A 21,487-nucleotide genomic window follows, 5' to 3' on the forward strand; every position below is an offset into this window, starting at 1 on the left:
TTGCCACTTGAATTCTCTTGACTACGTATGTATCTTCTCTCATTTCATATCTGCAGGTGGTAACAACTGGGGTAATGAAGAAGGAAAAGATTGTATTCTATCTATAAAAGATCGCAATAGTTAATTATGGGAGATCAAATTAAAATCAGTTTTACTTCCAAGTAATCTCAAAATTTATTGTTGTTGCGTGGGAAAACTCGTTCTCTCGGTGATGCCATTGTTATCAAAAAAAAAACCATAAGAGAATTTATTAGCGGAAATATTGCACAGATTAGATCAATCGAGCGTAGCGGTGAAGTACCGCTACCTATCAATCTGCCAATCTGCGGGGGCCAGTTATCGCTATGAGATCTCTTTTAACAAGTATGTGGTTGTGTGTGGCCGAAGTTTACCAACAACTTCAGGTACCTTCAACGCTTTCTCCAGGGCAAAAAAGCATCCGGATTAAATCCATTTGGGAACTCAGTAGATCTGCACACCTGTAAGCAGTGAGATATGAGACGTTCCTCTACCTGCGCATCTTATTCACCATTCACAGCCTTTCCGGTGCGAATTCCGGTTCACAAATCGTACAACACGCCGGCGGAATGCGGCCCTGTGTGCCCTGTTGTAGTAAGCTCCTTCAGAAAAAAAACGCCCTAGACGCTGGTCTCAAGGAGGTAAACAGCTGGCACCTGACACCACCTCGACACCACGACCACGCTAGTGGCGGCACAAGGGTTTCCAGCAATCAAAACCAAATCAAGAGGGGTATTCGCGTAGGCAATTGCACACTGATAGCACGCGGTGGAGACAAATACAAAGTGCCTTATAGACACAGACCAATGTCGATATCTGAAGCGCTGTAAAAGGGCACCGTAAAGGCGGACCAGATCCCCTTCATTAGGGGCAAGCACCGCGTTCAATAGCCAGAGACGTTCAGTCGTGCTTCGCATTCTCGTGGAAGACCTGCGAGTTACCGATTGCTCGGTTTATCCGCCTGCGTGTTAGTAGATCCTTCTGGTAGGCGGAGTTTACTAGAATCTAAGCAACACATAGTAGGCTATGTGAATAAACCAACTTTTCGTGGCTTCAATACAAACCGGAAGTGTGTGGAGTTTGTTTCAAACCAGTATTAATTATCAGAGATTTTGAAAAAAAACCCTAGTGATACAACTATGAAGGGTTCGATAGATGGAAATCACAGGACTGCTGTGATAGTAATGCTAGTGTTACTATTCGACGTGCAGTACAGTGGAGCAATATTCGGTAATTATTTTTGCAATAGTGTTTTATTTTAACTGTTATGGAGAAGAAAAACCAAAATTCAGTTAAAATGTCATAAAAAGTACTTTCAGAGTATGTGAGTAAAAAAAATGCAACAAAGACATGATACCAGCTTTGGTAAATAAATTTGACCGCGTGTGTTTGCATGGTGACGCAGAACTTTCCTTACGAAAAGAACATGATCACTTGATGCTTATTGATTTATGGCTGGCACTCACATCGACATCTTCGAGTGATTCCCGGTTGTAGCGTGTACTTTCCGTGTCGTGTACTTGGACGCTCGAGAGAGTGGTCCTTCGATTGAGCAAGTTTCCAGCGTGGACTTGTTGTACTTGTGGCGTAGCAAACTTGGCAATGGGCGCCAAAGTGAAAAGTAAACCGTGCTGGTACTCTATAAAAATATATGTGTAAGGTTTTGCCCACGAGGTCCAATAGAGTCAATGTTTAACAAAGTTTCGTGTGCTGGAGGCAAAGTTTCGTGTGTAAACTTCTCCAAGTGATTGAAGTGGCTATACTAATTACAAACATGATCTTAAAACAAAAATTGAATTTTGTTTCATATTTTATTATTATTACGATTATTACTTATTGGTTGCAAATTCTACCCCTCCACAGTGCCAAGAATTCACTCCATAGTTGGATTAAGCAATGGTTCTGTATTGTTCGGCGAGCGCTTCAGCAGTTCTCGGGCAACAATTGAATTCCACCAGCAAACCGTTCAGAACGGATCGTCTTCTGTAGCCACGAACGAATCTCAAAGTGAATCTAACTCCCCACTGATATGTGTCGTCACGACAAGTCTGGACGATCTACCACCGGATGCGTTCACGGAGGAGCAGCGACTCCAGGGTGCAATCATTCTGCACTTCCTGGCCGCAGTCTACTTTTTCATGTTGCTCGCGTATGTCTGCAGCGAGTACTTCCTGCCCTCGGTCGAGTGTCTGTGCGAGAGTTTGAATCTGTCACAGGACGTGGCAGCGGCCACTTTCATGGCAACGGCTACCTCGATGCCGGAGTTCTTCACCAACACTATTAGCACGCTGGCGGTAGATTCGGACATTGGTGTCGGCACGATCATGGGCTCGATGCTATTCAACACACTTGGCGTAGCGGCACTCGTCGGACTCCTGACGAAAATGGTTAGTTCACAAACTTAATCCTTCTCGAGGGTGCACTTGTCAAACAAATTCTTTTTCTTTTTTCCCGATAGCACGTTCAACTCGATTGGTGGCCTCTGACACGCGACTCTATAATCGTCACCATCTCCACCACCCTCCTTGTGGTGTGTCTCTGGGATGGTCGAATCGAATGGTACGAGGCGATGATATTCAGCATCACCTACATACTCTACTTTGTGGTGATGTTCAAAAATGAACGATTCAAGTCGATAGCTATCCACTTTATTCAGGATCGTTGGAATCTTTGTGGGCGCATGGAACCCAAACCAGAGGATGGCGTAGTGGATCCCAATATTCCTCGAAAGTACTCTGTAGCGATCCTCGGGCACGCCATCAACGGTGTGATGGTGAGTATATCCGAAGATGGCGTACGGAAAGAACAAAATGAAGCAGCCGTTGAGCCAGCGGGGATAACCCCAAACTCTTCTGGCCTATCGGCGGTGAACGTCGTGACGCCTGCTGAGTGTGAAACCTCTGAGCAACCATCGACCACAAAGTGGAGTGAACTGGTGCATCTTCCTGCAAAGTCTACTGCCGGCTGGCGAACGATCTTTTGGTTCTTTACATGGCCGTATCGACTGGTAGTGTTCTGTACTGTACCGGATCCACTCCGATTTCGTCGGCTATACCCAATAACCTTTATTTGCTGCATTGGCTGGATCGGGTTGTGCGCGTACATCGTCTTCTGGATGATTTCCATCATTGGTAACACTTTCGGCATTCCGGACACGGTGATGGGCATGACGTTCCTGGCTTTTGGTGGCTGCATGCCGGAAGCTGCATCGGCGGTAACCATGATTCGGAGAGGTATGTTAGTTCTTTGAATTCGGGTGAAACCCAGCAAATTTACATGGTGTTTACTTTTGATCCACATTTCAGGTAACGGAGCAATGGGCATCTCGAATTCACTAGGTGCAAACACGCTTGCCATACTGTTCTCCCTTGGGCTTCCTTGGTTCATACGGACGATGGTCGATGGCGGACCGTCAACTGGGGCCTACATCGCCATCCAATCGTATGGTATTCAGTACTCCGTGCTGGCACTGTTCGCGGCCATCTTTACGCTCTACCTGGTACTGTACATCGCAAAATACACCCTCCGCAAGCTGGTTGGACTCGCCCTCGCCGTCGGCTATCTGCTGATCGTAACGTTCATGCTGTTGGTCGAGCTGGACATTGTTTTCCCCGCCAACAATCGATGTTAACATAAGCCAATGATGTTGGATGGCTGTTGGACCCAAGTACATTGATTTCTGCCCCTGTATAGCTGAATAAAGGAATTCAGGAATGACTGATGTAAGTTATTCTTAATACTAAGAGTGTATAGCATTTTGTCAGCAAAGAGGTACTACTCACTCAGGACCTGTATACTTATTCTATATTATCGAGCATACTTTGCCTTGGTTAACTCCTTGGTTAAAAAATCGGTAGAATGTATCAATTCTTTTGCTTACAACAGTTTTTATTGTTAATCGAGTAAGTGTATTCTGAGATGAAACATATTATTGCGATTATATAACGTCTCTAGGGATATTGAAGTGTAGTTTACAAAATACATATCGCTTTTATGAAACTGTACAAATAAACATAAAGTAGTTACAGGATAAACTGTTATATAGTTGGGTTCACGGTTCAGCTAGAGTAAAAAAAAGTAGAGTAATAAATGCCATTTTTTAAATATAGTTACTCGATTTGGTCGTTTTTACCGAAATACATGCTGTAGGACATGATAAAGTGAATAAATAACATTGTTTCTATGTAATCTGCGCCCACCTCGACTCATGAGTCTTGTTTGTCACTTTATGGGCGACTAATGATTGCCATACGCTCCCTTTGAAGCAATCATTCCAACCCCATTAGTGTCAACGTCTTCTTAATTGCTGCCAAATTATCCCTATCTAAGATATCTGCTCTGGATGAATCTGAATCGAGCCGAACAAAACTTGTTTAGTTGTTTTTTATCGGTTCTCCTCAGACAGCCGATTGTCTCAAGATGCGCGCAATCTTTACTATCCAGTGAGTTGCAAAATAAAACGGTTTGATTTGTTTTTGTTTTGATTGATTGTTTTGCTTAGCAGCAGCAGCAGTTCGTTTGCCATTGAGAAGATTCACCTGTTCGTTGGTACACAGCAACGTTGCTTCCCGTGGTGGATCCTTATCGACCGATTGAGGCTAATTTGGTGGAGTATTAACGCCGAACCAGTTATGACCCAGTATGGCGGCATTCGATGAGTAACATTCGCTTGTTGCTGGTTGTATCAAACAAAGACCCATTTAGACGTAAGATGGTTTTGTCCACAAGGTGAATTATTCATCTTTGATTAGATACGGTCGATTGCGGCGCGACATTTGGTGTAATTAAAGATGGTTTTGCGCATCCGATAACGGTAAAACAACCACTCATCATTTGAATGAAGCTGGTGTTACAACCCGTTACAACTCGCTACGCTGTTTGCATATTGCATACCCAAAGGCGTTTAGTTTTCAAAATTAACATCCTTGATATAAATTATATAGAAAGAAAGTTTCGTGCTTCAAAAACAACTACAGTTTTGCCACTTTGGTGTTTTATATTGATATACGATGGAAGGATTCATCCGATCCTGTAAAACAGAGCATTGAAATACGCAATGTTGCAATAAAATCAATTTATCTTTTTGTTAAATCACTGGCGTGAAACATAAATGTAAGTTAGACTATAAATTTTATTGACTTAAAAAAAGGGCTTAAATTTTCAAATGTCTTTTGCTGTTTGCTTTTAACATCATTTCTAAACCGTTCGCAATGAGATGATAAAGCACGGCGATCGCCAAACATAGAACAATAATCTTTAGCGTTTGTCGGCGGTAAATCGAGAACTCTCGATCTGTTTCCTGCCACTGGCCGTAATAGCTAGGAAGAGCTCCATCAGTTTGCTTCGGAATGTCCGTTTGCGAGCTATTGCTGGTCGTTGCAATCGGATCCGTAAGCGTTCCTCTCTGGCCAGTCTCTGCCGGTTGCAGTAGCGACCATTTTCGTTCACATTTTCCCGGTGACGCTTTGGGGCTCGTGCTTTCCCGCGCTTGCAGATTTTGGACCTCCCTTCTCTCCTGCTGGTATCCATCAAATGGTGTGCACGGCAGTGCCACTTCTTCCTGTGGTTCTTGCTTTCCTTCCGGAACGACCTTTTCTTTCTTTCCCACCGATGCAATTGTTATTGTTAGCCTGCCCTCGATCGGTGCTTGAACCTCACCGGAAGCACAGAGTTTTCGCGACGACGCAAACCTAACGATGTCATCGGTTTTCACTTCGCAGGCGTTCCAGATCTCCGCATTCGGGTCCTTTCCCTCGGCCGGTATCTTTTTTCCATTCACGTACGTTCCGTGGCTACTGTTGAGGTCCTGCAAAGTGTACGAAATCAACATTTCCATCAAAGCCAACAATGCTTAGTTCCACTTACCAAAAGGTATAATTTTCCACCCTTGAAAAATAGTTTCGCATGCTTTCGGGATAGTAAACCCGTTTCAAACAGAAGTGTTCCTTCGAGATTGGGAACATTCTTTCCAACGCGTCCAACTACATGCACGGTACCATTTTCTAACTTCAGCACTCTTTTCTAAATGGAAATCTCAATCCGTCACGGCTCTTCTTAGGAAATATCAAATTAGTTATATTTACATGCATACCTCAAAAGGAAATGATCCCTCGATGGAGTCAAACTCGACGGTACAGATTTTCGACGTATTTTTGCTCATTTTAACTTCGAACTGTTGCAAGGTTGCAGAACGAAACCAACAAAATTATTAAGCAAGTCTAATCTCCAGGCTGCTACGATGAGCTTTCATTTACAAGAAAGAAATTTTATTTTTGGCATACCATGTTTTTGTAGAAATTAGAACGATTCCCAAAAGATTTCAGCATGCCACAACAGGTTCAACGCAAAACCTTAGAACCTAGAAGCAGAAAATAAAGAAAAAAAGAAAACCTAGAAGCAGAAAATGTTCCAGATTCTGCCGACATTGCTTCTCCAGAGAACGTTACGGTCTGAACGAGCTGATTAATTATACTACCGTGTGGTTAATTACACCCTAAGTGCGATGATGTACGCGCCGAATTTCGGATATCGTCCTCGTTAGAGATTATCGGTATATTTACCGCTTGTGCTACATTTTGCCTCGCGCCGTATTTCTTCTGCCTGTCGATTGACGTACTTTTACTTACTTTACATGTTTTTACTTTTCTCTTCACTGCGATTCACCCACTTTTCATTGCAATGCCTTTGCCCTGGAAAATGGTACCGATCCGCTGAACCGAATTGCATGTAATAATGCCGAGATAACAGCAAGGTAAATGAAGAAAAAAAAACCACCTCATGATCTGGATCTGCCAGTGATCGATTATTCTTAAAACCAAACCGACCGCGTTCGTTATGGGAATTGGGAAATAATGTTTTGGAGTTTCCCCCGTTTCGAGACGAGCATAATTAAAGCGGTTATGATACTCATCAACAGCTTCTCGAGAGCCGGGAATCCGATCAGCCCGGAGGTTAATTGTGATATGTGATCGAACATGGGCAAGAGTGCACTACCGGTCAGGAAAAAGCGAAATTTTCCACCTCAACACCTTTGGTAGGTTTTGGGACGGCATTTTTACTTCCGCCCGGAATAGTGACGACCAACCAGCGAAAGTTGCCGGGGTTCGATCGTACCGGGGGAGTGTATGATTACCCAGAAATCGCTCGTGTTTTCCGATCTTCCTATTGTGTAAAAGTGAGAAAAAGTTTGAACTGAGTTTAAGAGTCTTGTGTGAGGTTTATAGCTTTGTTTTTCCTCAAAGTTTTCCAATTAATGGCCAATAATATGAGTGCATGATGGAAAAAGTGAAAATATTTACTATTATGTGATGGACTGCAATTGCACTTATTACAACACAACACTACATGGAGAGTCATCGTTATCAAAACAAAACGGGTTACCAAAACACACGTTTTACAAAACATAAATAGGGTGGTTTCCCAAATTTCACTGTAGGTAATCAGGTTAAAAAAAGAAAGAAAAAGAAAATAAGATCCAGCAAATCGTGTAAATATGCAGGAAACAGCAAATGCCAACCGAGTACGGTACGAAGAAAGTGAGCAGCAAAAATTATATACATTAACGGCAATAAAAGAAAACATCACGCGTTTGAAAAAATAATAAACCAGTAGCAATAAATATTTAAAATAAAAAAAAATGCGGGGAAACACAAAGTCAACTCCAGGCAGGCTCCAAATGTATGGCCAGGTAAGTTTGTAACAAAAAAATTGGAGAAATCAGGAACATCCCCTTAAGAAAAATATGGTAGCCTTTTACTACCACAGTGGACGAGCGGACGAGCCAAAAATGGGCTAAGTAATTCGCACTCATACACGAGATCAGCTACGCCAAGAGCTCGGCGGATGGTGGGTCACCGGACCAATAATTTTCCACCGACCTGCCGTCACTGTATATGATTTACGAGGTGGCCTTCAATTAAGCTACACACGAAAACACACCATTTCACCCGATGTCGATCGTAAAATTGGAAAAGAAACAACAAGAAACAGGCTGTGCTCGTGCAAAAAGGAAAAGCCAATCTCTGCCAAAAATCACCAAAGTGCGTCAGGTGCTTGTTTGCGCGAGTTCACCTGCTCGCGGGCGGGTCGAGTTATCTGGTTTTCGCCTCCCCCAAAAGGTGATGCCGGTATTTGTTTTCTAATGAAAAAAGGAAAACCCGCACATTTCCACCCAGATGAACGTGGTGGATAAACTTTCGAACTTGTCACGATCGATTTAGCCCCCGACTCTGCGATTCTCCATCGCTGATCAGATGAGGAAAAGTCTCCCAAAAGTAGTTAGAGGGACGAACGGAAAGTTGATATTCTCTTCCGGTAGTTTACTCTTTTTCCCCACGCATCATCATCTGGGTTTTAGCTTTAAAAACACATTTTGTTCGGATTTCAAATCTCAAATGACAGTGAGAGCATCCCGATCGCGCAGGGAAAAAGGTGAGCGAAATTTCCTCATAAATATACCGATGCGATCAACTCCACCAGCTCGAGCAAAATCAATTTGATTCAAGACACACCTGGCAGCTTAATCGTTCGTAACGGTCTCAAAGCGAAACCCATTAGCATCAGAAATCAATCGATAGCTCACCGCCATTACCAGCAGTTCCGAGACGTCACACACTCGCAGCCTAATGCATCTCGTTTGTGCCAATCGGTGCATAATGCGTTCTCTTTCCGGGTTGGCGGTGGCAGTTCATGCTTCAATTTCGCAAATCATACCTCCCAGAGCAGCAACCTCAACTAGCAACCGATCCCGCCACCGCTACCGCATAATTCGCTCATAGTTTTGCATGCGAACTGTATTTTAGACATTCCGACGCATTCGTTACAACCGCAGACGTTAGGTAGCTTGTGGTACGAGGCGAGATATATGGGAAAATTGATTTGTAACTGATCCGATCATTAGCAGACGCAGCAACACGTTAGCTTTTCTTGTCCGCCCGGTGGTTTTCCGCGTGGGTGTTGCTTTACATTTAATGGTAGGTGTTTAGGAAAGTTCAGAAGCGTATGCGATTATGCTTTTTAGTGTTTTGTATTTTTCAGTCATAAAATCTCAAGACTAAAATTGAAAGTAAAAATATTTTCTCTAGTGATTTTGTTTAAAATTAAGATAGCTCTTTCCATTTTTTAGAGTAAGTGATCCCATAGTGGTGCTAGTATTAATCGAGGTTGTAGCGAAACAAAATTCCAACTGTACGAAGAAATAAATATAATAGCGTTATTTGTCCAACTACGAAATATTCCTTGATCGTCTAGGGAGTATTCAAAAGATACACCTTTCAATTCCGTAACATATAGGCTCCAAAATTCATATTTTCGAACAGGTTGTACTTATATGAACATTTCCTTAAGAATTTGTAAGGAATGTCATAATTTCATTAAAACGTTGACTGCCGATAATTTTTACCACACTTTTATAATGCAACCTTTTTTGATAATATATAAATATATTCAGTATCTTCCAAGTTTTCTGTATTACCACCACTAAAGGTACTCGGAATGACTATACTATAGGAACCATACCACCATTATAAGGACAACCGGCCAGGAGGAAAAAACCGTTTTTTCGTTTTCAAAAATAGAATCATAATTTATAGAGATATGTAAAATAAAAATAAAACGCCATTTCTTGTTTTATTCGAAAGATGATACGTAGAACCATTTGGGTTTTAAATATATCTAACAAATCTAGACAAGCGTGTATATCAAAGCATGATTTACAAAATTTTTGAATCGCTCTTCAATATTTTAAAGTAGCCAACACAAAAACTATTTTAAAGTATTGACAAGACAAAAACGACAAGATTACAACAAATTGTGGTAAAGCTATCATTGTTTTTACTGTGCTATAGCACGATGTTTTAAATTCGAATAAATAAAAGTAACATAATATGTTTGATGAAGTAGTAAAATTAAACCACATCGGAAGTAACCATGTAAAAGCGATGTAACCCCACAAGATACAAACTTAAAAGATAAATTATCTTCTCAGAGGTAAACAACACAGTTAATAAGGAAATAAAAGAAATTAATCTACGCAAGGATGCGGTACTCCGTGTGCAATCTCACGTTCAAGATGTGATCGACCGAAGTTTGCTCATGCTTCGCGAAAGCTTGCTCTCAAAAGCTCCCATCCGGAGATGTCCCGCTTTCAGATAAAGTGGCTTTTCTCACCGTTCTCGCAATTGAGTCTTTCGTTGTCTCTTTCCCTCGTGTTTTGGGGGGATCGGCGCAGCTCCATCATTAGGAGATTTCGCGGGCTCCATTTTGCTCCTCTCCACGGCGTGCCTATTTGCACTTGCACAGCTCACTCTCGCGCGTATGTGTGGCGCTTTCTAAGCCGCGTGGCTCCAGCATACGAGTGACAGAACGTGGGCTCCAGTCGGTCAGTTCGTTTCCATCCGCCGTCGAGTGCGCAACGTCAAACTTCGATCTCCCACGGTGGGCTTTCTTCACCTCTCGGTTGTGTTGTCGGATGTTTGGCATCCCGCGGATCCATCCAACTCTGCAGTGGACGCGCAGATTCCTTTTGTCGCGTTAGGAGTGCTTCGGAAGCCTCGGACCCAGAGCAGCTGTTGTTGATGCTGTGAAGCGGTCGCGCAAAGTCGTTCACCGGAACATATTAAAAAAAAGGTGGCTTCGGTCGTTGTTGGTGGCTCGAGAGCTTGGAACCAACACGAAAACAGCAAGTGTGTTGCATCCGCCGCCATTGCAAAGATCCCACAAGCGAAAAAAAAGGGTTCGAGGTCACTTTTCGACACTTCGATCCGCGCAAGTGAACATAGGAACGCAAAGCGCGCTCGTCAAATTGACGTCACGGAAACAACAAAACAGAAAAGTGTAATTCATTCGCGCACCGGAATCTCGCAAGGAAGCAGTTTCGTCGGAGGAAATAAAGGTTTGTGCAGACAGGCAACAGATCAGGTGAAACAGTGTTTGCGACCCTTTACGTGTGGGTAAAGTTCAGTGTTCCTTTCGGAAGAGAAAAATTGTGCAATAATTGTGCGCATCTTACGTTGTGCTAAAACATCTTTCGAAGCAAACACACACACGAAATCGGTATATTCTAGCACATTTGTTCAGGTGCAGCGCGCTCTTCTGCGAGAGGCGAGATTAAATCCACCCTCCATCGCTATCTGCCTTCTTCGACGTAACCGGACGATAACGGCTCCATCATTATCGCCATGAGACAAATCGGAATTGAGGTGAGTCTTTGGGAAACCTGGCCGACCGTGGGATGGTAGAATAAAAGTCGCCAGTGACGCCAATGTTTGTTATCATTTGATGAGTGGGAAAGTGGTGCAATAAAGTATCAATAGGAGGAATTATGGAACCTTGAACTGATCGTTTGTTCACCGATGAGTTGAAGGGTGTATTTGTTTGTTATCTCCGGATAATCCGTGGATTGTTTTACTTCCGCGTGTAATCTCAAGTCGTTTGTTTTACCATCATGTGAACTGTGTTGGTGCGTCGCTTAGTTTCAGTCATGTGGTCAAACCGTTTCTGAACTCGATCTCGTATGATTAAAAATGGTAGACAATCTAAAATGCTTCGAGCGGGTTTTTAATTTTACTTTCAGATCATCCATTATTTGCTTCTAACACAGGTGAAAATAAACTCCCCTACCTTGACTTGAAATTTCACACCATCAAAAGTGCAGGGAGCCCGTTTTAATTTCCTGTCCCTTTTTCGGGCCGGGAACATGGGCCGCAAAACCCTCGGGACGAACCAACCGGAACGACCCCTTTTTTGGGGGTTCCATTATTATGCTGCCTTTGGACGGTTCGGCCGGAGAGAGAAAAGTGCTGCGAAGACGTCGTTCAAAGTAATTTGATCAACGTTAAGCTTCATTTTCACCTCCCTTCTTCACTTTCCGAGCATGAAGGTTCAAAAACAAAAAAAGGGAACAATTTTATAACGTTCAGCCCTTAGTCGGCCTCTTCCATAACGGCGTGGGGCACCTTTCGAAGCAGCGAAGACCCTTTTCGGAGAGGGAAAGGAAGACGGCACATGTGACCATGTGGCATGACGTACCGGCATCAGAAGCAGGAACTACGGTGGTCGGGAAAAAAAGCTGACCACATCTAACCGCACCATATGGTCCTGATAGGGTTTGTTTTTCTTTCTTAGTCTCTTTTCGGGCTAACAACCACGAGAAATGTGCTGGCAGACGATGCAAATTTTATTAGCCATCTTTTTTCCCAACGCTACATAAAGTTGCGTTTTTTCAAGAAGTTCGCAGTAATAATGGTTTGCTCGTTAGTGAGGTTTCAACGTACTCTTGATGAATCGTTTTAATAGCTTTTGTTTTAAATTTGGATGTACAGTAACTTTATTTTTTACTTCGTTCTCTCATAAAGCTGCAGGTAGTTTTATTACTTTGTTTTCGTATGGAAATAGATCAAAAGGTTTCCTTACCTGTTTTATTTTCCTTACTTTATTTAACAATGTTGTAGTGCCGATATGATTACACCAATGTTGAGTAAAGGCCCTACACACGCCACATTTTATAAGCAAATGCGGAAGCCCCTCTCCTTAGTACATTATTTCGTTTATCAACTAACTGCTTTGTTGCGCATATGCACACGTTTAAAGAAAATGCCGGAAAAACGGATCGCTAGCTTAGGCAAATGGTTGACACTTTGTTGCTTACTTCCTTGTGCTTTCTAGCAAAGCTCCATTTGGCAGAGATCATTTCAGTACTTTGTCTTTCATGTGTCTGGTGTGCGTTTTTTTCTTACACTTGCCTTGCAGTGCAGCGTCTGTTGAAGTAACTGCAGTTAATTTCAATGGTCCATCATTTGGAAGACTTCCCCCCCCCCCCCGCCCCCCGCCGTTCGTTCGTCGAAGTTATCACTCACAATCCTTCGGCTACACTTTTCCGCCTCGAGCACGTACACGTTAATTGTAATAAGATTGCAGCCGGGCTGAGAAGCTGTTACTTCCTTCCCTTCCTGCTTGGATCACTTGGCGGGGATGTTGCTGCTTGGCCAACATTAGCTCACTTTATGATGGCATTTTTTACTTCGGGTTTTGGCGGGTTTTTTTTTTTTTGTACACCAATCGACGAACCCTTTCGCTTTCCGAATCGCCTTCCCACCGCGGATGGGAAGAAGCGGGAACTTTTCTCCGGAAGCGCGCTGCCAAAAGTGGGAAAGTAAGTTCCATTCCATTGCGCAAATAATAAGCACATATGATACGGGGTCCCACGGTACTTCCTCGGTGTGAGACTGACGGCCGGAGAGTCATTAATAACACGTTTGTATTGTGCCGTGATACATATTTTTATGCTAATAATCATAAACGGGCGAAAGGTGCCCAGATGGACGGAATCGGACGGAAGTTCCTTCGAAACCACCCTCAAACGGCTGGAATGATCAGTTAACGGTAGTTTATTGGCCCGAGCAATGAAAATGTTGAATAATTAATTAAATACACACACACAAATACCTCTCTCCTGGCCCACGGGAGCGCAACTGGCCTATCCAATAACGACTTTGTGTGTGGAAAAGTGATTTGAAAAGTGAATTGCAACCAACAGACCGCCCTTTACAGCCATCATCATCTGGGCGCGGAACGTCTGGTAACACAATATCGTGAGAAAACGGTGCACGCGAGGGAGGAAAATAAAGAAAAAAAAACCCCGTCCGCAAGCTAACACCTGATCCGTTGGGATGGGGTGAGGTGAGAAAAGTGGCGAAGGAGCAAACACTAACATCGGCAACAACAAAATCACCCACTCCCTCGCAAACACCCGCACAATCGGATACAAAACAATCTACATTGAAATACATAACGCAAGCAAAATTGCGCGTGCCAAAAAGTGGAGCCAGTGCCGGTGAGAAGTTCGTACTCCGTTTTTCCGCAGACGGCAGCTATTTATCAGCAGGTGAAAATTATGTTATTACCCGAGAGCCAGGCAACACGCTGCTGTTCTTGTTATACGAGCGGAAAAGGGGTTGAAGGGACGGGATGGTGTTGCGTGTTTCCTTTTCATTTGCATCTTACTTCCACTCCGATGGAACCGGAAAGTATCTGCCCTAATGCCTTAAACCATTTTCATACGATATAAAAAACTGTTTTTTGAATATTGTTCTACGTTAGCCGTATACTTTAGGAATAAACCAATAGTTGCTCATGTTCGATATCAATTGTTCAAAGGACAGGTCGTTCTGTCTAAAAACATTAAAAAAATATTCTCATGCTCGAATTGTATGGAACTCAACATTTAGAATTGGCAAATCTTGTAGTTATCAACAACCCTTTAATGAAGGTAGATTGGAACATAGTTTATTAAAAAACCTCTCATGGGTTTAGTCAAAACTGGGGGTGTATTGATAAAATTTTCTGATAATGAACAAACTATCACTAAGTCCCTAAGCTAGAGTTCGAAAAGCTTATCTCGCGAGAATTTTTCGAGAACGCACTGAAAAGGAAATACCACTATTGCTACTCTAGTAGCCAAAGGTTCTGAATACCGTATGTTTCGTATCGATTTAGCTGGAACCATTTCGAACGTCTGTTCTGTATTGTGAGAATTTTAACATATTCGGTTTCTTTCATGACCTTATCCTTGACATCTTCATTGGGAAATTATTTAGTCTGAACTGGAACTGAACTGAACTGAATTAGTCTCTACCTGAGATCCTTTTTTGTTGCTTTAGTGACCGTGTTTCTATGGTGTTTCACGTAAATCTACAACTGTTTGATTTATGTAATTCTACAATGCAATGATCGGGACAATCACTACTTTTGACATGACTGGAGAATAATTTACACTTTAAGGTACTTTTTTTAAAGTACAAAGTAAGTCAACTGCTAATAACGACCCTAATTCCAAAACTATGCGGCATTACCATTTTCCAGCGGCGACATTTACTTTCGTCACTGTGAAACCTTTAACGTGCCGAAACGAACCTAATGCAGTGAAACTGGAGCGAAAAAATGGACGCTTCTGAGACGGGCGGACATACCGACAAACAACGGTGACGGAGGCTGGACGATTTAGGAAAAGTTAGAAGCAAATAACGGGGGTTCGGTTGGTCAACAGCTGAAATCGTTCCAGCACGAGGTGTGAAATGACGATCAAGCGAAACAATGGCACCACTTACCGGTCGAACGAAGCCCGGTGGGCTAAAACATTAGGATATTTGTCTATTTCTTTTCCAACCTTGGGGTTGGGAAAACCCGGCGGGGCTTTATTTGAAGGTGGTCTTGTTTCTGTATTCGTGTTTTCGGTTCGTATGAACAGTTTTGATTTTTTTTCCATGCTAATTATTGTTTTAATGTACTCTCGATGTCAAACAGAATTTCTGTCTTTTCAATATAATAACACGGTTTAATAAGTCCAGGGTCATCAAAACATTCAATAATTACTCAATTCAAAAAGTTCGACCAACGGGTTTGATTTCCTTAGGAAACACGTCACAAGGCAGACACGAAATGAAAAGAAGCTGGTAGGAAAATAAGGGTAGAGAAAAAGCCTGCCCATCAATAGAACATGCAACACGAAGAAGTAAACCAAGAAAAAGAGTGAAAAACACAATAGCAATAGCTGTTTTATCTCAAGCGCTTTGAAGCCCGTGCAATTTTCGCTTTCTCTCGTCGATCGCTTCAAACATATGTTCTTTTGGATGTTGCCAATTTTTTGTTTGTTGAGCTTGTTTAGTTTGTTGATTGTGCACCGATGTTGTGCGTGTGTGTGTGTGTAATAAACGGCGCGGACCGTAGGGTTATGTTTACTGTCCGGTTATGATTTTTACTGTTGTTTTTTTTGTTACTTTTCTTCGTTTTTTTATCGTTTGGTTCCATTGTGAACGTGAGAGGAAAATCACGTTTGCCTGTCCAGCTGCTCTTAACATACTTATATGGAGATTTGTTGGCATGGTTGGATTTCGATTTCGACAGCGTTCAGCGGAGAGAAAAAAACAATCCCGCAAATGTATGATGCAGTTATAAACGTTGTGTGATTTGGACGTTTTCCTCCCATTTTTTACGAACCTTCTTCAACCATTGTTGAAGAGTTTGAAGCTTGACGGAATGCAAATACTCACCACTGGGCAAAACTGCTGAAGCTGGAGGGAAAAATGAAGAAGCGAAAAAAACACCTCTTAAATCACTACGCCAAGCAACTTGTTTGCATGTTCTCCAGCCACTTTCTCCAAGGTGTTTTGCCTCCCATTTAAACACTTGCGTTTGCGAGTCGAGTTGCCAAAGTGGTAGAAAAGTGGTGGTGATGTGCATTGGCACTCTTTGCAGTGACAATATTCTGTGCTCCACCATTCAGTAGATGAAGACCAGCTCAAGCCTGAGCATTTTAAAACGTGCTCTTGTATCCACGTGTCCGATTGTCGAGGACGGACGACTTCTTAGTGCGATTTTATTTTGATGGTTTCATACCATGTCCGACAGTTCTCTTCAAGGATGTTGTTGAACATGACGCACATAAAATTTGCACATGACAATGGATTTTGTTATTCTAAATGTTCGATTGAAGGTAACAAACAAATCTAAAAGTAAGTAATTAAACATATTTGATTGAAGGTCGCAAACAAATCTAAAATCTCACTTAAAACAGGTTAATCAAGTGTAACTGCATTTAAAATGTGGTTTCCTGTTCATCGTATTTCGTCCAGGGGTAAAGAAAATTTAGCAAATTATGCCTAACAGTTAACTGTAATTTATATAATCGAAAAACTTATTTTAGACGCAGAAAAATCATCAAAAAATCCATTGCTATATCATAAATATTTAACAGATCGAATAACTTCATTGGCGCTTTTCTAAAACCTGTTTTTGTTTTGCCTATTGCCCTAAAAGTAAAAAACAAAATCATTGTCATATAATGTAAAATAATGGTACATCAATTAGTACATTTTATTAACGACCACTTTCAAATGGTTCATACGTTGCGTGTTTGAAATCCACGACTGGGACATGTCCCCTCGCGAGGAAATAGCAAAACGGTACACGTCAACAATGGGAGCACACGCAAATGCAAGAGATAAATCTGCCTGCATCATCGCAAAAGCAGCCTGCTCCATTCGGCCCTTCTTTGTTGCCTTCGGTCGAAGAAAACCGGTTCGTTTCACCTTCGCTGCCGAAGGAAAGCGCTGGTCCGGTCCCGGCATCATGTTTGCGTTTAGTGGCGAGCGTGCGACGGAAAGTAAAAGTCGTCCATCCGCTTCCTTCTCTCGCAGCGGGAGGAAGGGTGAAGAACGGGGACGCCGGGGAAAAATGGTTGCCGGTCGAATGTAGATCGCATGATCGCCGAAGGAGACATAATTCATGTGAGTGCATGCCAGCGAAGAAAGACATCGAAAAACGGAGCCCAATGTGTAAAAACAAAACGAACACATATTTTGGATGGAGAAAAAATAGTAAAGCCTTATGCGGTCGGTCTCATTGATGCTGCTTTTTTCTCTTACCATTCGATCTTTATTGACAACATCAGCTTGAAGGGGGAAAAATTATTCAACACTGTTTCCGAATTCCCGGAAAGAAATGTAAGGGCTGGAAATAAGAAAGAAATAAACAACAGAAAAAAGAGCCGGATAGAAAGTGAAAAAGGTCACATTCGTGGATTCGTGGGGTTTCGAAAAATGATCGAAAAACTGATTCTCCCACAGCCTTTCCTGTACGTGCTTTTGCACCGGTTTTTTGCTATGCGCCCAAAAACTGTTTGCAAAACAACAACGAACACACGGCGTGATGGAAAATCCGAGCCAAACACTTTCCAATTTATGATGCCGCATCATCGATCGACCTCGACGCACGACGGTGTCACGATCGACGTAACGCTTAGGAGACGTTTCAGACGAAATTGCTTCAATTTGTGGCAGCCGAAGTTCGCTAATGATGATGATGAACCGTAGCTAACCTGCCGAAGAAAGGGTTGAAAAAAGTCCAAAGGGCAACGGGAAAGGTTGCGGGTTCATTTGTATTTTTGCCACCATTAATTTTCGTTCCGATTTTCGAAAACCTTCACCCGGGCAACATTTCCAAAGTAGATGGGTTGGATTTCAAAAGGTGAATCCACTTGTAAAGCGCATTATTTGACATGGTTTAGTTTTATCTCTTAGATTTTCATTTACAAGCCACCCGAAATTATAGTTATGAAGGATATCTATTTAATAGAATTATCTTACAAGTTAATCTTATACCACGCTTCCTTTTTTCAATCATGTCATGTTCAGTAATTTAATTTTCGATACAAGGTCTCCCAACCAACCGTTAAACATTTCGAGTTCCTTCGGAGCGACTTTCCGCTCACATTCCGTTTCCTGTAGGCGCAAATTCCTCCCGGTCCGTTATCAATTATCGTTCCAATGCCAGCCGCCACTTTTCGCCGGTGGTTTGATGGTGATAAAACTGTCCGCAAATCGATGCAACAAGCCGATAAAGTGCCCTGAACCAGCGCCCATTTTGATTGAGTGGCGGTTGGTGTTGTTGTTCTTGTGCTGCTTCGCTTCGGTTTCGACAAAATGTTATGAACCACAGGAACTTAAAAGCTGTCCACCAAAAGAGCGTGTTTGACGTCAACAAGATGGAACAGTTCGGTGCTATCGCTGTGTGGAAAGCGATCGATTATTGCGTGCGGGGGTGGTTGGGGTTGGAAAGAATGACAAATTTGCTTGGCCCCAAGTGGTCACATTAGAGGGAATTTTTTTAGGAGAACAAGATTAGGTGATCAAGGTACATGTTAACGGGGACTGAGGCACGTGACAGTTGAGGTTATGCTTTTAAAATTTTACATGACAGTTTCAATGATATTCGGCATAACATTTTAAAGCTCGTCAACGTTGAACTAGTTTTACTAATTTTAAACTATAGTCGTAATGTGTGTACACTTTTAAAAACATCATTTTCCCGACCTGTTACAGAAGCAAATTCTACTCTCTTTCGCTCTAATTGGAACACCTTTTCCACCAGCTAGAAATGGGAAAAGTTTGTGCACGTTTTGCCCGTGTTGTTTGCCACGTCCGTTATCTTATCTCAAAACCTCGTACCAGCGCCGTACAGCGTACCCTGTGAAGCATGTGTGTTCTTCCACACATTATCGCAAAACAGCATTTTTGTTTCATGACCACTTCGCAATGGTTGGGCTAGCGCTGGGTTACTACTTGCGACTGATGTCATCTGCGAAAGGTGGTGTGCCATCCCGCTTTGGTGCGTTCGTTCTCTATTTAGAGCCCTCTAATGATAAGGTTGACCAAAGTTGGATAGGCAATTTGATTCAAATATAAAACATTGAAAAGGCCAAGCCCAGGGTTTGGCAATGAAAATTTGCAGCTCGTGTTTCGCGAATGCGGTGTGTGCATGTGTGTGTTTTGGTTTATTTTTATCATCCCGTTCAATTAGTGCCTGCAGTGTCAGCTGAGTCACCGTAACGAGAGTGAGTCAAGTTATGTGGCCATCTTCAAAGAAATTCCCCAGCAGAAAGAGTTCACCTTCGATAAGATGGAGAAGAAAACATAAGAGACTACATTTTATGTCAACTGATTTAAGCTTATCTTTCCATTTGGCAGAGTTGGCAATCATTAGAACGGTTAGTCATTCAACAATTCCTCTAACAACTTGGAAATTTTACTTCACCATTTGGTTTGACAAAAAGTGTTACATTTGATATTTGTTTTGTATATTTTAGAGCAAAAGAATGGGAAGAATTTCAATACAAATATGTTTTTTATTTAAAGCGTAGCGCACGAAGAGTTGTTAAGGGTTCATATTGACAACGCATTTAAACTTTTCGTATGGTATCATTGTGACACTGTTATGTTGATTTCCGGAAAAGGAACATCTATTCATTCACTGTATGAAAGTGTTTAATGAAAACTGTTTAAACATTATATTACATGATTGACATTTAACTTGATTAAAATAAGAGTTAGCTAAAAGTTGAAAACAAACAATAAAAGTTAACTGCTGAGAAACAAACAACGAATTGATCATTATGAACGATGGAAAAATCCTTTTAACTTTGTGTCAAACGCTTAAACTTTTTCATTTGTTGTCATGGTAATATGAGTTTTAAGTGCTAGTTGGAGCGCACATAGTGTTGAAGAAAAGTTTTTTAAGTTTAAAAGCTATTTAATAAGAAAATCCCCTGAAATTATATGTTCTATAGCTTCTATAGCTTTTATAGATTGCAACCATTTAGAAAACTTCTCGAACACATACTATTTTTCTTGTTTAACACCCATGTGAGACTCTGGAATAGATAAGGCATCTCTTGAAGTGCTTAAGTTTGTTGGAGAACCTAAAAAAGTATTTCAAGTGGTCAGTCGACTACTCGCTCGATATGAGACAGATTGGTTGGTTTTACTTTTTCCTCCTGATGGTAAGAACTGACGACAAATGAAATGGCGAAAATATGTCCGAGTTAGAGTGCCACGTTACGTTTTTTAAATATATTTCCCATTGCACTTGATGGTCGGTTTTAGGAACGGAAAGATGCTTTTGATGATGTGAAGAGTGTATCGCTACGTCAAGTGTTCGGTTTATTTTTTCCTGTGCAACAGGCAAACAATTGTGGCCCGGTGACGATTGGTGATATTTTCTTTGAAGTGCAGTTTGTTTTGATAACACAACGTGCGCTATAAAACATGGTATTACGTGCTATATAAATGGTACAGTTTCATCTCGAAAGCTTCGGTGCAATTTCGAATGTGCTGTCCTCAAAGAAAATATATCAAAGCTAAAACCATTCCGCCTCCAGTTTTTTTGATGTGTACCATGATTTTACACTTTTAACCCATCGAGGGTAATTTTTGTCTTGCAACAAAAGTGTGTCTTATGTGGACTCGCATTTTCATAACGGCCTCAAAGTTTAATCGATGCCTTTTTCACGCACATTCCAGACACCACACGATAACGACCGATTCCCGTTTTAATCCGCCTCCACGTTTCGAATTTTCTCAGAACGTCCGATCTTCCCACAATCCCCAGTTGGGAACTCAAACGCAATTGCGTAACGGGCTCCCGTCGGGGATTTTACCGCCATTTTAGTTTCTTCCTTCCCTTCCCACAGAGTGCAGAGATAAACGGCGGAATAATTGGGATACAAGATTGCCCGATTTTATCGGGCCTTATCATGTCGGTTAGTTTTGTGAGAGTGTGAGAAGAACACGCACCCTCGATGCGGTGACCTTGTTCTCGCGGATCACTCGCATGAGAAAAACCTTTTTACCTAAACCGTGTCATAGCGACTTGCTTTTTCAATTTTCAAGGCCTTTATTTTTGAGTGGGAAGAATGTTTAGTAATGAAAAGTTTTATGACACAAGCTGTTCGGCGCCGTTGCTAACGTCACGATCTGGTAAAGAATATCGCCCAATCACGAACGTTTTCTTCTACGTAGACGAACTAAGATCACGACAAACGTTTCCCAGAACGCACTCATTAGCGAAGGAACAAACTACGGATGAATTAAGAGCTTCCGAATGTTTCGGAACACACGTTTCGTGATTTAGAGAATTC

General features: G+C 42.0%; 2 protein-coding genes across 2 annotated transcripts in view; both read left to right on the forward strand.

Moving 5' to 3' along the window:
* Window positions 1-1,157: 1,157 nt before the first annotated feature.
* Window positions 1,158-3,649, forward strand: LOC131266896 (sodium/potassium/calcium exchanger 4-like). Its single transcript, XM_058269586.1, has 4 exons — window positions 1,158-1,248; window positions 1,882-2,405; window positions 2,477-3,251; window positions 3,324-3,649. The coding sequence occupies exons 1-4, from the start codon at window positions 1,158-1,160 to the stop codon at window positions 3,647-3,649; spliced, it is 1,716 nt and encodes a 571-aa protein (XP_058125569.1).
* A 6,757-nt stretch (window positions 3,650-10,406) lies between these two features.
* The window catches only part of LOC131259551 (uncharacterized), a 29,929-nt gene continuing 18,848 nt past the window's right edge, over window positions 10,407-21,487 (forward strand). Inside the window, exon 1 of the mRNA XM_058261067.1 lies at window positions 10,407-11,216. Within this exon, the coding sequence (XP_058117050.1) occupies window positions 11,196-11,216 (21 nt within the window). The 5' untranslated portion in view covers window positions 10,407-11,195. The remainder of the gene's footprint in view (window positions 11,217-21,487) is intronic.

This window comes from Anopheles coustani, chromosome 3 (assembly GCF_943734705.1).
Source record: "Anopheles coustani chromosome 3, idAnoCousDA_361_x.2, whole genome shotgun sequence".
NCBI lineage: Eukaryota > Metazoa > Arthropoda > Insecta > Diptera > Culicidae > Anopheles > Anopheles coustani.